General features: G+C 36.7%; 2 protein-coding genes across 2 annotated transcripts; both read right to left on the bottom strand.

Annotated features, from left to right (window-relative positions):
* Nucleotides 1–436: 436 nt before the first annotated feature.
* On the bottom strand, nt 437–2,728 carry LOC135588056 (uncharacterized). The gene is made up of 3 exons (XM_065079990.1): nt 2,554–2,728; nt 2,376–2,466; nt 437–783 (listed from the first exon to the last, which is right to left on the bottom strand). Exons 1-3 carry the CDS (start codon nt 2,621–2,623, stop codon nt 639–641), a joined length of 306 nt encoding a protein of 101 aa, XP_064936062.1. The 5' UTR covers nt 2,624–2,728; the 3' UTR covers nt 437–638.
* A 715-nt stretch (nt 2,729–3,443) lies between these two features.
* LOC135586642 (mitochondrial thiamine diphosphate carrier 2-like) lies at nt 3,444–20,429 on the bottom strand. Its single transcript, XM_065079989.1, has 7 exons — nt 20,215–20,429; nt 18,744–18,860; nt 11,027–11,138; nt 8,965–9,092; nt 5,949–6,101; nt 5,044–5,193; nt 3,444–3,976 (listed from the first exon to the last, which is right to left on the bottom strand). The coding sequence occupies exons 1-7, from the start codon at nt 20,329–20,331 to the stop codon at nt 3,758–3,760; spliced, it is 996 nt and encodes a 331-aa protein (XP_064936061.1). The 5' UTR covers nt 20,332–20,429; the 3' UTR covers nt 3,444–3,757.
* Between the last annotated feature and the right edge of the window lie 668 nt (nt 20,430–21,097).

The raw sequence follows: 21,097 nt of genomic DNA, 5'->3' as shown, positions 1-21,097 counted from the left end.
CGTGCGTAAGAAAGATATACTTTGCTTGGTTAGAACTTATCTGACATGTTGGACACACTCGGAGAAGCTTCTTTCATAGCATTTAGTCGTCGCCGTCGTCTGATATGAATGATTAAGCGTTATAATCATAGAATATTCCGCTTAAAGAATCATATTGATACGATATGTCTAGTTTGTATATCATTATATTTTGACTGATTAGGCTTCCGTTGTTTAGTCTCGATCGACTACATATAATTGTCGTATCAACGATGCGAAAAACGACACATGTTGAACATGATATCGTGTTTTTGCTCCATCAGGTGATGGGAAGATTGAGAAAAACAAGATAAAAGATGCACCATAATGTCGCACATATGTACAGATGATAAAAGACTGGAAAATGAATGGATGAAAGCTTTAGAAACCACATGTACCATATGAGTTCTGGGGCATCTTGATGCAGAATGGCACTGTTTACTAAGGATGATAACTTCACAATAAACCGAATACAAAACAGTGAAAAAGAAAAGCAATTAGACACAGAAGATCTAACTTCTCATAATAACAACAATAATAATAAAGATAACTTGTTAGAAATGTCTGATAACTTGTTAACTTGTTCTCCACATGATGCAAAAGGAGCGGCTTATTCCCTCCTAATCTTTCTGTGGATGAGTATCCATCGTAAGGAATTGCTTTGCGTACTGGTTCTCCTTTGTTCCAGATCCTGTGCTATGGTCGTAGTACTCGACAAGCGCTGCTCCAGCTAAGGCGGCCAGCGTGAGAGCCTGGGCATGTAACCTGTAAAATGTATTTCCAGATGACGAAGGGTAATTGGCAAAGTTTGCAGCTGAAACCTAGAGACTAATTTCACGGCATCAAACTGGAGGGAAGAATCCATTAGCAAATTAATGATATTGCGGCATGCATTTTGGGATGGAAAAACAAATTCAGCAGGTCGAGCAACAAGATAACTCTGAGCACCGATAAGCGAGTCGGGAATTTGAACTAAAGCTGCCAAAGCTTATGGAATTAACAAAAGCATCCACCTGTATGAGATTTTCCTACTACGGGAGTAAGTCAACCAACAAGCGGCGCCAGTTACATTCGGACCAAATACAAGATAATGCCATAACATGGAAAATGAAGACACAAATTAATTCTAATGTAACTCCGAGGCATCACATTAATTCTTATGTATGATACTTCATCATGATGCATGCTAACTATATGTTTCAGCACTTAGGTTGAAAGCACACGCATCCCTACGAGACGCTGACTTGGACTTTTTTAATTTGTACAGGGTTTCTGTTTTAGATACTCTTAGCATCCTCAACCTATGAACAGAAGTCAAACCTGAAGTATCATCAAGTTCAATTATCAACCATAATGTGCCCAATACTTGCAACTTTCCATTTGCATTAATAGGGTTTATGGACAGTAATGAAGTGTTATAGTTCTAATTTTCATACAACGGAAGCAGCCTAGTACAGTATGATGCTACTTACTGGATAATCAACAAAAAAAATCATCCGATGGTCACAATTGATGCTTCAAGAGCAATGATTTGTATGTGTACACATATTAATTAAAACTTTCAGTCGCTTGAGCCTTTTTTTGCTGGTTCAGTATAAAATCATACCCCATATGCTAAGCGAACAGGCAATTTGCTGCATGATTTAAGGAGACAAAGATCGAATAACCTTTAGTCAATATAATCTAATCATATTATACATTTTAGTTGACTATACCAACCTACCATATATAGCCAAAAACCGAGCCAATGGAAAGTCTTAACATACCATATTCCAGATTCATGTGTTCCATATTATCAATTAGCACCAGGTGACAAGGAGAAAATGTCATCAAATATGTTAAATCTTATATTGGATCATTTCCCAAGAGCTTAAGTTTCCGGATTAGGATCATATCTTTAAGATGGTATGTAATTAAGTTATGAGTTCGGATCATATCTTTAGGATCATAATTAGGTCATATGTTCAAAACTTTCAGTCACTTTAGTATCGTTAGCTCGCACGTCAAGTCATTGCCTAAGAGACACCCAATCATATCTTTAAGAAAATACATAGCATACAACAAACATTGTCTATTTATAAACTAGATTTTCCCTTCTTAATTTCTTTTTGCTGAAAATTATTTCCGTTATGCTTCAAATGTGAGAACTGAAGTAAACATCAAATATGGGAATTGAAGTAAACAACAACCACGAGCATATATGCAAAATCTTAGCAGTAAACATCAAATCTAGTACTTTTAAAGGAACATCCAAGTACATGTTCGGAAATATATTTAGGGTTTGCGAATTGAAACAGAAAGTAAAGCAGAGATGAAGTAGAGAAAACTAAGACTAAAATAAGGTCGAAAAATGAGACCTAGCATGGATGATCTTGACGCTGGGCTTCATGTTCGGCCGCGACCAGTTGTAGGCGATCGAACTCCCGATTCCCGTCAGCCAAAGGCACCCTTTTGAGTCCACAAGGAAAAGGGGGAAAACAAAGATTGTCAAAGAACAACCCAAAACCCTCTCAAAACAAAGAAATCTGGACTCACCGACGGCCCGAAGCTTGTGCTCGACGACCCACTTTCTCATCGACTCCATGGTGGTCGGTTTCTCTGCCATTTGCAACTAGATATCTGTCTTCGCTTCTTTTTCTTCTCCTCACGCTGCTACTTTGGTCGACTTAAGGCGGGATTTTATAGGCGGCGACGAGGACGAAGGAACGAAAGAGAGTACGCCTTTGACGGCAGCCCATTCGTCATTCATTTTAAATTGTCACACAATTCCATCCGTCGGTGAAAGGGCACAAGGACAGTTAAGGTGTCAACAAGTGACTGGTGGGTAGGGTCTTCTTTGTAATGATTGCTGCATCGGATCCATTTCTGATATGGCTCGGCGAGGTCGCAAACCGCGGGCTTCAACTCGCTGATGGGTTGAGAAACCACCTGGTGATGACTCGGTCACCGTACAGTGTCGGATTCTAGTCAATCGGCATATTGGACCGGACAATGACCACAAGATCCGATCCGACATCCGATCGATCCATCATGAAAACGCCTCATTTCAAACCTGATCAGTACGTCTCGAGTAAGTTTCGATACGGATCGTGGGGTGAACAAGTCAACATAACGAAGGTTAAAATTTTCAAATGAGAAGCTTGGAACTCATGGTTTATCAGATCCGAGAGTACCTCATTGGATCCGATATGATCCGCACATCCTAAAACCACGGACTTCTGATAGTAGTACGACCGTACTTGCTATCGAACAGCCATTGTTATCTGATGCCACTTTAACAAGGATAAATCTTAGATGCAAATAGAACAGTGAACAATTCTGCAATATGATGCAAATAACAAGGAAAATTTTTATGCATTATCGCGTGTAACAGCTGCCAACATCCTGCGATAGGATGTGTAAGATCAATGATGATCATCCGGGTATAAACATAATCCAGTGTCTTTCTTAAAACACAGGAACCAAAATTTTCACACTTCTCTTGTGTTCAGAGATGAACACATCATCTATCCTGCGGGGAAAAGTCACAGAGCTATGTCATTTTGCCCTGGTGATTTATTTATATGACAAAAGACAGGGGCTTGTTACAGCAAATGTAAGAATGAATGAGCATCCTAATCCTGCGTCGAGATTGCATGGGCTTGCAAAAACTCACCTGATGCACCAAAACCTAAGTTGGATAAAAGGGCAAAAGAAATTGCTGTATGGAACCAATAAACCAATCAATTATGGATGTTCCTCAAGGGAGTAGGGACTCCAACCATCGTGAGGTGTACTCATATGAGACAAATGTGACAGCACTAGCTGGAGCAGATTTTATTAATGAGGGGAAGATGCCTTTGTAGAGACCATGCCAACCTTCGGAACGTAGGATCTGTTGTAGGGCATGGTACATATTCTTGTATCTGTGGTTCTCTACTCGTGCCCCATACTTCGGATGTCTCTGTAGACCTTCAATCTGCAAGGCAAGAGCAAGTTTATTGTTGTTTTCAACCTAAAGTTGAACATGTATAGTAGCAATGGAATAAATAATACACATTGGGAAGACTCTTATTAGAATGTTCATGCCATTGAAAGATGACCCCAATTATTTGAATGTGCAATGACACCTGAGATTCTACTTGATTTAGATGACCATTTGAGATTGATAAGTAGAACCATCTTCGTATCTATTTTGAATCGATTAACAGCTCCACCAAATCAAGGTCTACTTTGAAGTGCACGTGGCAGTCTTGGGAACAAATGCTTCAAACACCCGCAATATTTAATCCTAGGCAGCAGGTATTCCAATTTAACACGTTAAACCGATATAGATTGCCACAGAAAAAAGAGAACCTGTTTGGAAAGCAGGGAAGTCTTCACTCATTAGTTTTGACTAAAAGGATCATGTGAGAAAATTATAAAAACTAATGTCAAAAGTGACATCCCTTATTTACTGATCCATACTGGTCCATAGGAATCAGTTAAAGTAGTAGCTCAATTTCACCAGGACAGGGCCATACCAACCAGTATTTACTGATCCATACCAACCTGTATTTATTGATTTGGGTACAAATTGGAACGCAGACCGTCCCATTTTGGGGATCTGATCCCCATTTTATTAATGTCAGATCATTGATTTGTTTCCTTTTTTCTGGTCTGCCACTGGCTGGCCATCACTAACCGCCTGCCACATGCTTTATCTCCGATGCTTCTTTTCGTCTTCCACAACTGCCTGCTTTTCCTCCTAGTTCTTCCTTTTCTTCACTGATCTTTCTTTTTTTTCCTTCTTTGTTCTCCCAAAACCTTCCTCCCTAGTAGAATGGTACCATGGTACATGCCAACATACGGTGTCAGTATGCCGGCATGGACCACACCCGTACCAGTCTGATCCTGGGACTGGTACAGAGCATATATCAAAATTTTCTTTCCTTATTCTAAACTATTGTCCATTGATATTGAAGGATCTAGATTGGATGTACAAACTACAAAGTACTTTTTTTAAGTCATCCTGCATTACCTAATGGTGTGATTCATGAAAGTTACCTGGAATCTCTTTTTGACCACATCAAGAGGGTGACATATGACTTTGGCGCATGCTCCAGCTGCCAACCCACATAGAAATAACTGGAAGCTAGAAAGAGAGTCATCTTGCCTCACTGGGCTAATATTGGAAAATCTGTATCTATTCCATGCCTGTATGTAGGAAAAATCACAATTCTGATTATGATCATATGATGAAAGGCTGGCAGATATAAAGTAAAGTAACAGTTACACAATCTTAAATGAATTGATGTATCATTTAAATTTATGCTTTAACCTACCAAGATATATAAATATAATAGACACTAGAGTGGTTAACCCAAATTCTTAAACAGAACATGCCAGCAGAACTAACATATAGATAAATGTATAAATATTTATATACATACATTCATACTTTTATATCTGCATGTGTATGATATGTGTGTTTAGATGGTAGAATACCTATTTGGAATAACAGTGTTGTTTCATTCACTACTTGTACAATCTAATATCTAATATGAATTTAGATGGTAGAATTTGTGCATTCCAATTTGCAAAGTATTTTAAGATACCAGGTACGCAAAACTTTTTTATGATAAAAAAATTCTCAAAGCTGAAAAGACATTAATTCTTAGCTTTGATGGAATGGTACATATGCACAAGATGTATGCAATTGCATAAATAGAACTACCAAATTAGTTATCTGATATTTCCACTGATAGAATATAATATTTCCAGTCCAGATGTTGCAGTGTGTACAGGTTGCTATTAGTACAATTAGATTATGGTTAAGTTCCTGTTCCATCAATTTATGCCAGTTCAATTGTAACAAACACCATTGATAGTAGCTATAATGCAACACTTGCTACATACTATCAACCTTTTCAACGAAGTAAAAAAGAAAACACAGAATTTTCAAAGTTTACCATCATCCATCTCTTGAAAGTGTCAAATGATCCAATCTGCAGGCCGGCATAAGGAATAATTTCAACAAGTGTAGGTGATAATCCGGCATATAATCCCCGTATACCACGAATTCTGATTATGTCAAGAAAAGCAGATCTCATGGTGGAATAGACCTACATACCATCATAAGATCTCACAGTCACCACCCAGACTCACAATGCATTCAGTGCTTAAATTGCAATGATTCAAGAAAATCTCAACTTTAATTAGTGTAGAAAACTTCACTATCATTGAATATATTGGATTCATTTATAGACACAGGATAAACTTTTCCTCAGAAAAAAACTGATTGAATAGACATTCCATGATGTACTGATACAATTATAAAAGGAAGTCCCAGTTGCAGACTTTCTAGACTAAATAGTAGCTGACCGCTGGACCAGCAGAGACAAAACAATTGGTTAGATTATAGCGAAGAAGAAAAGCATGGAAGTCCGACAGAGTCAACAGTATCCAGAAGATACTAAATAGTTGCATTTATAACAATCCAGATTTGAAGCGATGGTAGAATTTAGATAGTGCTACTTCTAAAAGGGTAGACAGAGGATCTAGTATCCCAATGGCAGTTGTGACTTTCATAATGTGCGCTAGAGTTTAAAAAATAATTGATTTTGATGATGTGGAACAAGCTAAGTAGTATGTCTGAAGTACCTCCTACCTAAACATCTTTTGAAGCTATTAGTTGCGATGACTAGATACAAGAAAATAAAGGTTTAACATTTTTGTTACCCAATGTTTTCACTAAGCACTTGTCCACGCGCCTAAGCGAGATGAGGCCTAAGGGCCTCATAACAAATCCGAGCGAGGCGATTCAATGAGGCACCACTCAAGAATGCACCTCAGTCGAGGCACTGGGCGACTCAAGCATGCGCCTAAACCAAATAAAGCAAGGATTCGATTAGACTTTGATTGGGTTCAATCAATTGGAATTAAAGTTGGCTCAACCGAACTAACTAATCAACAACTTACTCCCTCTCACTTTTGTGCCTAGCTCTTTTGAAAACAATAATGCAACTAGCTAGAATTATTTATGCAATAACTTTGTCAAAAGCGCTAGGCTAAGCTCTATAAGTAGGGTTGTCAATGGAGTGAGGCAAGGCAAGGAATGCTTCTCCCGTCCCCATCCTCGTCTCATCCCCTACTCCCACCCCATTCCCCATTCAGATTGGGTGGGGACAGGGATCGGGAATCCCCACTAAAGGCAGGGAACCCACGAGTTCTCCACATTCTCCTAATTAATTCAAACTAATTCACAATTATAAATAATAATAATTGTTGAATGTTGAATCCATTCCTTCGACACAAGCCAAGGGAGGGGGTGTTACTATTGAATATTGAGATTGTTCTATCTAGTTCAATCGAACCAAATAGCTCACAAATAACTCGCAATCGACTTAACCAAGGTTCAACCTAATCTGATTTGAATTAGACGCACCAAGCATCCGGGCCTAGCATCGAGGCCCATATATTGATGGAGTGGGGACGGGGTGGGGCTACTCTACCCCAAGGTCCGTCATACCGTATCGTACCGGAGTTTCGACCCGGGCTCGGTACGGTACGATACCGGCATACCGGGCGGTACATCAGGGCGTACCGAGCGGTACACCCTGGTGTACCGATACTGTAGCACTGCTGCAATATAGCACTGTAGCAGTGCTACAGTACTGTACTGTAGCACTGTAGCGGTACCGGGTGGTCCACGTACCGAGTACCTGGCGGACCGGTACGGGCGGTACACTTCGGTACGGCAGACACTGCTCTACCCATTACCATCCCATATCTGCACGGATAATAGAAAATGCTCCCATCCTTGCTTATTCTCCACATCCCCACCCCATTAGGAGCAGGTTCCCATAGGTACAGGTACTTGCGGGAATAACTGACATCTCTATCTATAAGATGTCAAGGTCCATCATTAAAACAAGAACTTCAATCAAAACCTCTGTTTTATATCATTGCATATGCAAAATGATTACCACGAAACAAAAGTTACATGTATCTATCCATTTATAGAGCACTTAATTAGAAAAAATAAATAATTAAATTAGTTCAAGAGCTCTAATGATCATTAGTAGGCCAACCTAAGTAGGGGACACTCGGACCTAAACTCACCTCGTTTGAGCACATTTAAACACCTCTTGACATCATTATTTTATATGCAATTTAGCATAAGAAGGATTAGCATGGCCATCCATACCGGGCAATGCACCATCTATAGTTACTCCTTGGAAAGGTCAATGCCACCATGAAGACCGGTGCGTAGGCTCGTTGTTTATTGTACTATACCTGACGCTTAATCAATAGCATAGATAGTATAGCATAATAGTGTTTAAGCTAGTTAAGACCAGAACATGTCCATGATATCAATACATGAAACTATGTGCCAAGTTCATATTTAACTGAATGGAGTTCCTGGGTGTAGAACGATAATTAGCTGAAAAGCTAAATGATTACATAAATGAATCTATTTCACCATTCACCATGCATGGAATGAAAGCCACAAGTTGTCACATCCAAGTCCATGTCAGCACATGCTGAACTCATGCTCAAGTAAAAGGCCATAAGGCATGTTCATCTTTCTTATGAAATTTTAAGATGTGCATGAATTTCACCCTTTTTGTATAAAGATACACGTGTACTCAATGTGAATTAAATAATTTTAGGGTATCTAGAATAAGTGATCATGGGATACCACTAAGGTCAAGAACACCTTTTCAGGTGAAGTTAAATTAGCAACTTCCTTCGTGACGAGTACCAATGCAAATATATTAGCCAGCATTGCAACTAATGGAGGCAATAAAATCCATTTTTTTATACTTTAATAGTTCAGATAATGGCAGTTTCAACTTTCAAGACTAAGGATCTTTACAGCTGGTAAAATATAATAGAGGACATGGTGTTAGAACTACAAATTAAAGGCTGGATATTTAACTTATACTTCAGATATCCAAAAGCACAATGCAAATCAATATATACCTTCGGCTCACCCTGTGATGCTAAAATGGTTCTTAGAAGATCGAAAGGATATGATCCTATTGTGGCTACAAATCCTGCCAATGCCCCACTCAAGTAAGGCAAATAAGGACTCAACTTCAAGTGATCCTCTGAAAAGGAACAATTAATCAGGTAAAGCATGCCAAATGAGAATACTAAAACAAAGCAGACAACCATGACTAAACTAATTGCACCAAATAATGCAAATAAGATTAATTGAAGTTCAATTATCACTACATAGAGATCCATAGAATATATGCTCAAAACAGAATAAATCAATAATCAACAGTCATAGATGCTGAAACATGCAGCATAAGTGTTCCCCAATATTCAGCAACATAAGTAGTGGTCATAAGAATTCCAAGAAAGGGTAAAAGCAACATAATTTACAAAAAAGACAAAATTAATGATATAATTACCAATATGGTCATAGGCATGTAACAAATTAGGTAACTAGAAAAGGAATCCTATGACCAGCATAGTTACATCTTCACATTCTATCCTTAAAATTATCAAAAGAAACAACAAAGAGATTAAGCAATATATCATATGATTAGATAAACTACAATGATATAAACTAGAGATTATCAGCGACAACCACACCAATTAATGCAAAACTAATAAATATAAGATGAAACATTCATTCAATAAGTCTTCAAAAATCATAATAACACCATGGTAATATAGATATTACTAAAGATTGAAATTTCGTAACGTACCGGAGTTTCGAGAATCGCTCGGTACGGTATGGTACTATATACCGAGCGAAATATTTCGGTATACCGCTCGAAATATATATATATATATATATATATAAGTAAAAAATATATATATTTTCGCCACGACATCACCTCTTCTCTCCGCGACGTCGGCTCTTCTTCCCGCGTGGATGAGAAGTCACCGACAGACGAGAAGGGAGAGCAGTGCAGGTACTCCTCTTCTTCTCCCTTTTCTTTCTTTCCCTTCTCTCTTTTCTTTCTTCTCCCTCAGTCGCCCCTCTTCTTTCTTCTCCTTCGGTCACTGCCAATTTAAAATGGGACGAAAACAATCCAATCGACGGTACTGCCCAATAGCGGGCGGTCTGTGTACCAGTCTGCTAGCGAACTGTTACGTACCACCTGATACGAGCAGTATCATTCAAAATTAAAGACCTTGGATATTACAATGACTAGCAGATAACAAATCCACGAAATAAAATTTGAAACAAATGCCAAGACTATTTCAAACAATGAGGATTTTGGAACAAATAACAATCTTAACTATAGTTCAAAATAATGTTCAATTGAGTACTCTAAACCAAGGTTCGCAATACCGTACCGTACCAGTATTTCGACCTGGGCTCGGTACCGGTACGGTACGGTATACCGAGCGGTACACCCAGGTGTACTGAGCAGTACACTCAAATGTGCCGAGCACTGTAGCACTACAATCTATATCTCGGGTGTGCCGAGCGCTACAGTGCACTGCTACAGTGTTACAATGCTCTCGGACCGGTAACAGGCGGTCCGCGTACCGGCAACTGGTCGGACCGGTACGTACCACCCATACCGGGCGGTACAATTCGGTACTGGAGACCCTGCTCTAAACTCCATTCAACAAAGTCCAAAACATCAAAGCCATGAACAGTAAAGATCTATCATTGACTCCAAGACTTTGAGATATTCTACAAGCAATGTTCTTGACCTAGTTAAATTCATGTCTAATGAATTTACAATACCACAATATCTTACCCATTGTAGTAAAAACTTAACTAAGTTATTTATGTAATAATTTGGAATTACTGAATTAGAATAATGGAATAACAAACCCTAACCTCAATGTAACACAAACCAAACTAAGTTACACACCCCACATCTGCATCCATGCAACAACCTATAATCTACCACATTCTAGGTTATATGGGTAATAAAGCATCAAAACGTTAGGGAGATACTAATGAATATATATATATATATAGTTAAAATTGAACGAAACAGAACAGAACAAATAAGCACATACGAATCTTTAAGCAGAAAATCAATAACCTCTCCCAAGAATTACATACCTGCCTTGGATGAACCTGCTGCAATAGTTTTCAATTTGTGCAGTACTGTGAATTGTATAGCAGTATAAGGCATGTACAATAGCAGAGCTGGAACATTCCCTCTCCAAAAGCCCTGTTTCATGAGACTATTCCAATGAAACCAGAACAAAACAACAATAACTCTCTTCAAATGTAAAAAAAATTGGGGCTACTTCAGAATGTTTCCCTTAATGTATTATGTTGTCTTAGACTTCTAATACTCTTTATAGGGAAAAATAACATTAATTGCATTAAAACTTTAAAAGATGCAAAAATATATGAAGAAATTTGACACAGGAGTGTCTAATTAACTACAATATGATCATATGAACATTGATTATGATATGGTATTTTTTTCAACCAACAATAATGCCTTATAATCTTTAACTCAGCCTACTCAAATATGACAGCTCATCAGCATATTCCCTGCACAAAGTTAAAGCTATTTCAAAGTGCTTTTCTTCATGACAAAGGAATGCATTACAGGAGTTGGTTAGCAGCTGTGAACATTTATTCATGACCAAGGAATGCATTAAAGGAGTTGGTTAGCAGCTGTAAACACTTAATTTCAAATTTCCCTATGCATGAAGGGTTGTTTCATGCACTAGTATTTATTTTGGTGTTTAGGACTTAGAAAAAACTTTAGAAACTGATGATATTTTGCAGAAGCTCTCTTGGAGTTCTCGCTTAAACTCTGTATCTCTTGGATGCTTCCTTGAGTGGTAAGTCTTTTATTTTCAGTTCTGTATCCTTATTTAATTTCCTTAGGGTGATGAACTTTCTGTTTCCCCTTGTGATTTTGAACTAGGTGGTGAGCTGTTTTTCGATTTTATTGAGTTCATATATTTTCCATCGAAAAAACTGTATTATCAGTTTTCTTTCGAGTTCTATTATACTTTACCCCCATTCTGCATCATGCCGGTATCAGTTTGGTATCAGTCATCAGAGCTAAAGGCTAGAGATCATGACAAGGCGGAATGGAAAAGATATAGTTGGTGAAGGTAACGACCATGAAGAAGATGCCGAGTCGTTGAGGCTGCAACTAGGAAGATTGCTGCGTAGTCTACAAGAAAAGAATGAAATAATCGAAGAACTTCAAAGTAGACAAAACCAGCATGAAAATGATGTCCATGAATATACTTCTGATAAAGATACACCTCCTCTCCCAAGGGAGTCGAGAAGATGTCGGACAAGAAATAGAGTCCAAGACGAGTGATAGAATAAATATAACCCCAGATTGAAGATTCTAGAGTTTGAAGGTAAAATAAATGTTGATGACTTTATCGATTGGCTTAATACAGTAGAAAGAATTTTCGATTTTCATGAACCACCAAAACAAAAGAAGGTCAAACTTGTGGCACTAAAACTTAGACGGAATATATCTTTTTGGTGGGAAAATCTGAAGAAACAAAGAGAACGTGAGAGGAGGAGTAAGATCGTGACATGGGAAAACATAAAAAGGGTACTGAAGAGAAAATATTTACCTAACAATTATCGGCAAGAGATCTTTCTCAAAATCCATGATTTTAAACAAAAAGATCTTAGTGTGGAAGAGTACATTGCAGAATTCAATAACCTAATGTTAAAAGGAGAGCTTGTGAAACCAAAAGAGCAAACCATTGCAAGATTTATAGGAGGTCTGAAGTATGAGATTACTAAAGTTGTTCAACTACAGCCATATTGGTCTTTAAATAATGTGAGTAAGCTGACATTAAAAGTTGAAAAGCAACAGAAGTTTGAAAAGAGTTCTCGGTATGGCTCAAAAGAAGGCTATACAAAAGTAGGAAGTTCCAAGCCTACTATTCACAGCAATGTGATATTGAAAGTGCAAGAAAAGGGTGAAGAATCTGCTGGGAGCAAACAAAACACCTAATTCTTCTACCCCAAGTGGTCGAAAATGCTTCAAATGTCATGGTTTTGGGCATATTACTTCAGATTGTCCAAATATGAGGATTATAACTTTGGTTGAAGATCATAGTGATGGAGGAAAAGATAAAGCTGACGACGAACCGAAATACGATGATGATGAGGAAGAGATTACTTATGCAGATCATGGTTTATCTATTGTATTGCAACATAGCTTACAAGTGTCTTATATGGCCGAAGATGAAAGTTAGGTGAGAAAAAACGTGTTTCACACTAAATGCACTTCTCTTGGCAAGGTGTGCTTGGTGATCATCGACAGCGGCAGTTTTGAGAATGTGGTATCTTGGAGACGATGCAAAAGCTAAAGTTGGATACAATCCCTCATCCACATCCGTATCAATTATGTTGATTGCAAAAAGGAAATGACATCAAGGTAACTAAAAGATGTTTAGTTTCGTTTTCTATTGACAAATATTATAAAGACGAAATATGGTGTGATGTTGCTCCAATGGATGCTTGTCAGTTGCTGTTGGGAAGACCTTGACATTATGATAAAAGGGTGTTGTATGACGGTTATAAACATATTTATTCTTTTAAGGTGAATGAAAAGAAGATTGTCTTAGCTCCATTACAACCTTCCGAAATCAGTGCACCAAAAAAGGAAGTTAGTGCTTTTATGTCTTATGGTGAATGCAAATGTGAATTAGACAAGGGTGGTCATGTTTTGGCCCTAATGGTAGTAGAGGAGAACGAACAACATAAGGAGACACCGACAATCATAAAACCAATCCTCGAGGAATTTCAATATGTTATACCGGAAGATATTCCACCTTTGAGAGGCATTCAACATAACATTGATCTTATTCCGGGGGCAGTTCTACCTAATAAGGTAACGTACAGAATGAGTCCCAAGGAGCATGAAGAACTTCAAAGGCAAGTTGAAGAATTAGTAAAAAAGGGTTAATTCGGGAGAGCATGAGTCCTTGTGTGGTTCCAACCTTGTTGGCGCCTAAGAAGGATGGTTCTTGGAGAATGTGTGTGGACAGTCGTACTATCAACAAAATCACAGTGGATTATCGTTTTCCCATTCCAAGGTTAGATGATTTACTTGATCAATTATGTGGTGCTTCTATTTTCTCTAAAATTGATTTGAGGAGTGGTTATCAAAAATAAGAATGAGGCCTGGAGATGAGTGGAAAACAATATTTAAAACTAGAGAAGGCTTATATGAATGGTTAGTTACGTCATTTGGGCTATCTAATGCTCCTAACACTTTTATGAGATTTATGAATCACATACTTAAGTCATGCATTAGAATATTTGTTGTAGTTTACTTTGATGATATATTAGTGTATAGCAAGAGCATAGTTTACTTTGATGATATATTGGTGTATAGCAAGAGCGAAGAGGAGCATATGAATCATATAAAAGAAGTCTTTCTTATTTTGAGACAGCAAAAGCTTTATGCTAATCTAACGAAGTGTGATTTCTTTACATCTAGTGTTGTGATTTTGGGGTATATTGTTTCAAAAGATGGAATCGTGATGGATCAAAGTAAGGTAGAAGGTATTCTCAGTTGGCCAACACCTGTTTCATTGCATAATGTGAGGAGTTTCCATGGCTTAACTTCTTTTTACAAAAGATTTATCAAGAATTTCAGCTCTATTGTCGCTCCAATCACCGAATGTCTAAAATGTGATAAATTCAAATGGACTAATGAGGCTAATGATGCTTTTGAGCTTTTAAAAAGAAAGGTGACCAAAGCTCTTATCTTAGTTCTACCAAATTTTGATAATGTGTTTGAGATTGAATTTAATGCATCTAATGTGGGAATTGATTCTGTTTTGAGTCAAGACAGAAAGGCGATTGCATTTTTTAGTGAGAATCTGAATGATACAAGAAGAAAATATTCAACCTATGATAAGGAGTTCTATGTCATATATCGAGCTTTATCTCATTGGAGTCAGTACCTTCTTGCCAAGCCATTTGTGCTATATTCAGATCATGAAGCATTAAAGTTCATAAATCACCAACACAAGCTAAACAAGAGACATGCAGCTTGGGTAGAGTTTTTGCAATCTTATAACTTTACAATTAAGCACAAATCTGGTGTTCAAAATGTTATTGCTGACGCATTGAGCAGAAAGCATTTTTTATTATCAACAATGGAAGTCAAAGTTGTTGGATTTGAGACATTCAAAGATCTCTATGAGAATGATGTGGATTTCGACTCAATATGACAGAATTGCAAATCAGGTTCCTTCCAACAATTTTCTATCCTTGATGATTTTCTTTTTCGAGCTAATGCTTTATGTGTTCCATCTTGTTCTTTGAGACAAGTAATTCTAGCTGAAGCTCATGATGGTGCTTTGGGTGGACATTTCGGTAGAGATAAAACTTTAGCTCTTATTCAATCAAACTTTTATTGGCCAAAGATGTTTAGAGATATGGAAAGATATGTAAAGCAATGCCGAGTGTGTCATTTGGCAAAAACAAGAAGTCAAAATTCTGGATTGTACACTCCATTGCCTGTGCCAAATGCTCCATGGGAGGAAGTGAGTCTTGATTTCGTTTTGGACCTGCCAAGAACTCAAAGAAACAAGGATTCTATCATGGTTGTTGTTGATAGATTTTCAAAAATGTCTCACTTTGTTCCTTGCAATAAATCAAATGATGCATCTCATATTGTTGATTTGTATTTTAAGGAGATTGTTAAATTGCATGGTATTCCAAGAACTATGATGTCTGATCGAGATTCAAATTTTATTAGTCAGTTTTAGAGAACTCTTTGGAGGAAGCTGGGTACTTCTTTGAATTTCAGCAGCTCGCATCATCCACAAACCGATGGGCAAACTGAGGTAACGAACAAAAACTTAGGAAATTTGCTTAGAAGCTATGTTAGCAAGAATATTAAGCAGTGGGATATCATTCTTCCACAAATTGAGTTTGCCTACAATCGTTCTATCCATCATAGTATCGGTAAGAGTCCTTTTGAGGTTGTTTATGGTGCTAATCCTGCTAGTCCTTTAGACTTAATCCCTCATTCTACAACAAAGCAATTTAGTGGAGATGCTGATGAAAGAGCTAAGCAGATAAAGAAACTACATGAGGGTGTGAAAGCAACCATTGAGAAGCAAAATGAGAGATACATGCATGCTGCCAACAAACACAGAAAACATATGGAGTTTAATTCAGGTGATTTGGTCTGGATTCATCTAAGGAAGGAGAGGTTTCCACCGGGCAAATTTGAAAAACTAAAACCAAAGGCTGATGGTCCATTCAAGGTGCTTAAGAGAATTGGCAAAATTGCTTATGAGATTGAGCTACCTGAAGATTACGGAGTATCCCTAACATTTAATGTGGCTGATTTAAGTCCTTTTTATAATCATGTTGATGAATTAAACAAGGACTTGAGGACAAGTCTTTTTTAACCAGGGGAGATTGACACGGGAGTGTCTAATTTACTACAATCTGATCATATGAACATTGATTATGATATGTTATTTTTTTCAACCAACAATGATGCCTCATAATCTTCAACTCAGCCCACTCAAATATGACAACTCATCAACATATGCCCTGCACAAAGTTAAAGTTGTTTCAATGTACTTTTCTTCATGACAAAGGAATGCATTAAAGGAGTTGGTTAGCAGCTGTGAACATTTCTTCATGACCAAGGAATGCATTAAAGGAGTTGGCTAGCAGCTGTAAACACTTAATTTCGAAATTCCCTATGCATGAAGGGTTGTTTCATGCACTAGTATTTATTTTGGTGTTTAGGACTTAGAAAAAACTTTAGAAACTGATGATATTTTGCAGAAGCTCTCTTGAAGTTCTCACTTAAACTCTGTATCTCTTGGATGCTTCCTTGAGTGGTGAGTCTTTTATTTTCAATTCTGTATCCTTGTTTAGTTTCCTTTGGGTGGTGAACTTTCTGTATCCCTTTGTGATTTTGAACTAAGTGGTGAGCTGTTTTTCGATTTTATTGAATTTGTACATTTTCCATCCAAAAAAAATGTACAATCGGTTTTCTTTCGAGTTCTATTCTATTTTACCCCCATTCAGCATCACGCCGGTATCAAAATTCAAAGCAAAAAATGTGCACAATTTATAAAGGAAACAGTAAGCATTCTTGGTTTTTCCACCATTAGCCAATCAACTATTTTAATTTTTCTTTTCTTTTATTTATGGATCCAAGAAGAATAAGTATTGTCGATCTGTTTCTGTGTGCACCAAATTTTGTGTTAAAATGGCAGTGGGATTTCAATTAGTGTTCTTTTTTGAATTGGACCTCATACCTTGCAATATCAATTTATTCCAATATGATATGCCCAATCTGTGCCGATGTCAATTGTAGATGGATCCAATTTTTGCTGATTTCTCAGCCTTGTAACCAAAAATTTGTTAAAATCAGATAGAATCAATCAAACTCAATCAGAATTGGATGTTTTTAGCCGATTTTAAATTATTTGATAGCCTTTAAAAAAGCAAAAGAAGAGGAGAGGAGTGAAGGGAAGGGGAAGTATAAGAATGTAGTTAAACCAGAAGAAAATTAAAAAAAAGGAAAACATCCTAGTTACTACAACCATGAGTATGACTTTGTTATTCAGTACAACTTGTCATCTTGCTAAATGATATAAAGTCACATTTTATATCAGTAATTAGACCATATATGTATCTTGTTTGTTAATTTAATAGTAATTGGCACATCATAAATTCCATTTGTGTTATATCAATTACAAGTGCACTTTGCCATAATTTCATATAATTGCATATCAAATTGCGATAATATGCTTAACCACTAAGATATGTTATGCCATAATCCATAGAATTGGATTATACTGCTTGAAATCTATCTAGTTAATTAATTTTTATATTTTTAAGGTCCACTTTATTTTCTACAATTTAGATAAAGATGAGCTAGTGGCATATCGATCTATATATGCATACTAAATATGCATAATGTGGTGACCCAGCCACTAACACAGCTCTCACTTTCTTAAACTAATTTAATATCATCTGAAAATGAGAAAAGGACGGGAGACGTTTAAGGGGGAAGAGAAGAGGAAATTGAGAAAAAATATAGAGAATCTTTGTTTATTTATTCACATGAATCAGAAGCATCTTCGTGAATCTATTTGAATTATTTTTGCACATAAATAATTGAAAGAGCTATTATTCTTTATTTTTTTTACAAACCTCCATATATTCTTTTTAAGCCAGTATTCCAGGGAAGTCCTTACACTTATCCAAATGAAGATTTTACTGAAATTTCATGAAAAAATGACTTGACCTGAACAGAATATGATACACCTTTTCATTTTTACCTCATACACCCCCAAACTCCATTTTCCTTCCTCTTTCACGTTAAGAACTTAAACATGACAGTCTCCACAAGTGCATTTCCAAGACAGTGAATTTGGAGTAAGGACACATGATCTTTAGGAGCATTTCCAGCGATAAGCTCAGAGAGCTACGAGATAGATTCTAATTTCATAATATAAATGGAATACTTGCATGCAGAATCTGATTTGACCATGATCTCTGCAATCCAGGAATAGAATGAAAGACATCAGTCTTTTTTAAAGCCATGGCTACCAGATCATCCAACACCTTGAGAGGATTGGTGATGGTAGAAAAATACGTCAAAAAATCAAGGATACATGCATCTAAGTCAGATCATATTTAAACTTCAAAGCCATACAAATAAGTCATATTTTCATATTATTTTCTTGATAAAATTAAAGGACATACTTAAAAAATATTGGTGATGAAAGAGAGAAATTATAAAGAAAAAAAAAACAAGAATCACATTGTCTACAGAAATTCATACCGTCAAACCTTCCTCTCGTAAAATGACTTTAGAAGATTGCAAAATTCCAGTATATTTTGAGGACCCATATGAATCCCTATGTAGTAGTGCCCATGAGGATGTTGGCTCTAACTGAACCTGAAAATCAGCTACTAAAGAATTTATTAGTTATGCTCGAGCATAGAACAAGATCCAGAAACATGAAAGTTAATCTTTCTACCTTAAATAGTGAACAAGGAATATGAAAGAAAACACTCTTTGAATTATAGATATATCTAATTCAAACAAACAAGGACTACTTCATTCTCAAAGGAAAAGCATTACATTCAGTTGTAACTATTGAAAACAATTATTGCACTCAAAAGAAGAAAACGATTTTATTAGTGTAAAATGTCTTCCACATGATTGCTATGCAGTAAGGAGGCAGGATGCTTTTAAAAATTGAAAGAAAAGGCTCTTATGAGTTACGTTACTATATTTTATGCGTAAAATAAGGTCTTCCCATCCAAAATCTAGAGCATTTCCTCTAATAAGCTTTGGCTGCCTTAAACTTACAGCAGGAGCAAATTGAGTGGAAACAACATAATAGCTTTAATACAAAACTTCTTATATTAATTATAAGGTAGAAAAGCAAAGTACTTGGATAGACAACAACCTAATGGATTAGCGAAAGTGTGGAATACCAGACCTAAACACCTTATTGACCTATAAAGTAGTATAACCTATAAAGTAGTATAGGCTATCAGCTGCTAATATAAATACAAACAAAAAATAAATTATAATTTAAATATCCCCATTCTCAAGGAAAAGTTTAAGTGATGCAATTAGGCTCTCAACTTTATATTCACATTGTGGTTATGCAAGTATAAGAGAGACGTCTTCACACGTACAAAGTGAAGTAATGATTTTTATGGAGTCTCATTTTCAATAATGACTGGGAGGGCCATCAATATAGCAACAAGAAAGAACAAATATTACCAATAAGCAAGTGAAACAAAATGTTTCTGTCTGGACGATGCATCACCGTTAATAATTTCTTCATTTATTTCAAGCTTCAATGTGTTAATCAATGAATCAAAGTACACAGGAACTCTTTTCCTTCCAATATGCAGCAAGCATCCACTTAATCTACAGACCAAAAAATAAGCTAATTCCAAGGATCAAGTGGATTTACTCTTTTCTTTTCCAAACGAAGACCCCCACGAGACATTATGGCAAAACTAGGAGTCGGTCACATAATAGATATTGCCTTAGAATTCAGTAGGGCTAGCTTTCCACAAGGTATTGTACTTGATACAAAGTCTAGGAACATTTAGTCAATATAACAAAACAAAACCAATCCAATCATATAACCACTTTCTTGTGCCCTTTACTACGACCCTTAAACCTAAAGTACAAGACGCGCAAATTCTTTCGAACAGACAAAAGATCATCAAAAGAAAAATCGCTTCAAAGACAATAACTGGATTTATCCAACGAAACAGAGACGAACCTGGAACCTAATCTTGATAACGTCCAACGGGGAAGTCACCGTCCGGCTGATCCCACCAGAGATGGCTCCGGCCAGGGAATCGATCAGCCCCCGCCTCAGCGACCCCGGCTCGTCCATCCGCGAAGAGAAGGCTATCCCCCACGCAAGAGAGTCGGGTGTTCACGGAAAGAACAGATTGATGGAGCGCGTTGTTTTGGACCAATTCTCTGACTCGTTCCTTCTATGCCTCAGAATCATTATATATTAGAAAGTCAAATAAATTCCACAAAAGGGTGCCGTGTCGGTGCATATCTTTTGACGCATTAAATTGTCACGGCCGAAATTTTTATTTATTTATTTGGCAATTAAATCCATGATGAGTTGATTGAATGTTTCAGACGCATTATATATATATATATATATATCGCATAGATTTGAATATATAGTAAGTCGTGGGTTTATATTAAATTCGACATCCTAATGAATGACAAATCAGGAACAGTGAAAAGGTTAACATGGTCAACATTTAGTGTGCATTCATAATTCTTGAGTGAAATAAAGAAAAGAAAAATTAATATAATTTGGTATGAATGTTTATTATTGTTTATCCACTTCTTTATATCATTTTTTTGTGGCCACTTAAATAATGCAAAAACTATAGATAAATAGACACGTGGTTCAAAATCTTGATTTTACGGTTATATTCTTTTTTAAAAAAATAAAAAATAAGGAATATTTTCATATTCTTTGTTCTTTCTAAATAAAAATGGTTAAATAGACTTATAACCCCATAACTGATTTATATTTCACTTAATCTTCAAAATATGACAACATGTTTAAAGGTCATGCAACAAAAAATTTCAAAAGCTGCACAACATAATGAAACACTAAAGAACAATAAAAG

The sequence above is a fragment of the Musa acuminata genome, chromosome BXJ1-8 (assembly GCF_036884655.1).
Source record: "Musa acuminata AAA Group cultivar baxijiao chromosome BXJ1-8, Cavendish_Baxijiao_AAA, whole genome shotgun sequence".
Lineage (NCBI taxonomy): Eukaryota > Viridiplantae > Streptophyta > Magnoliopsida > Zingiberales > Musaceae > Musa > Musa acuminata.
This window is presented reverse-complemented; position numbering and strand designations above follow the sequence as displayed.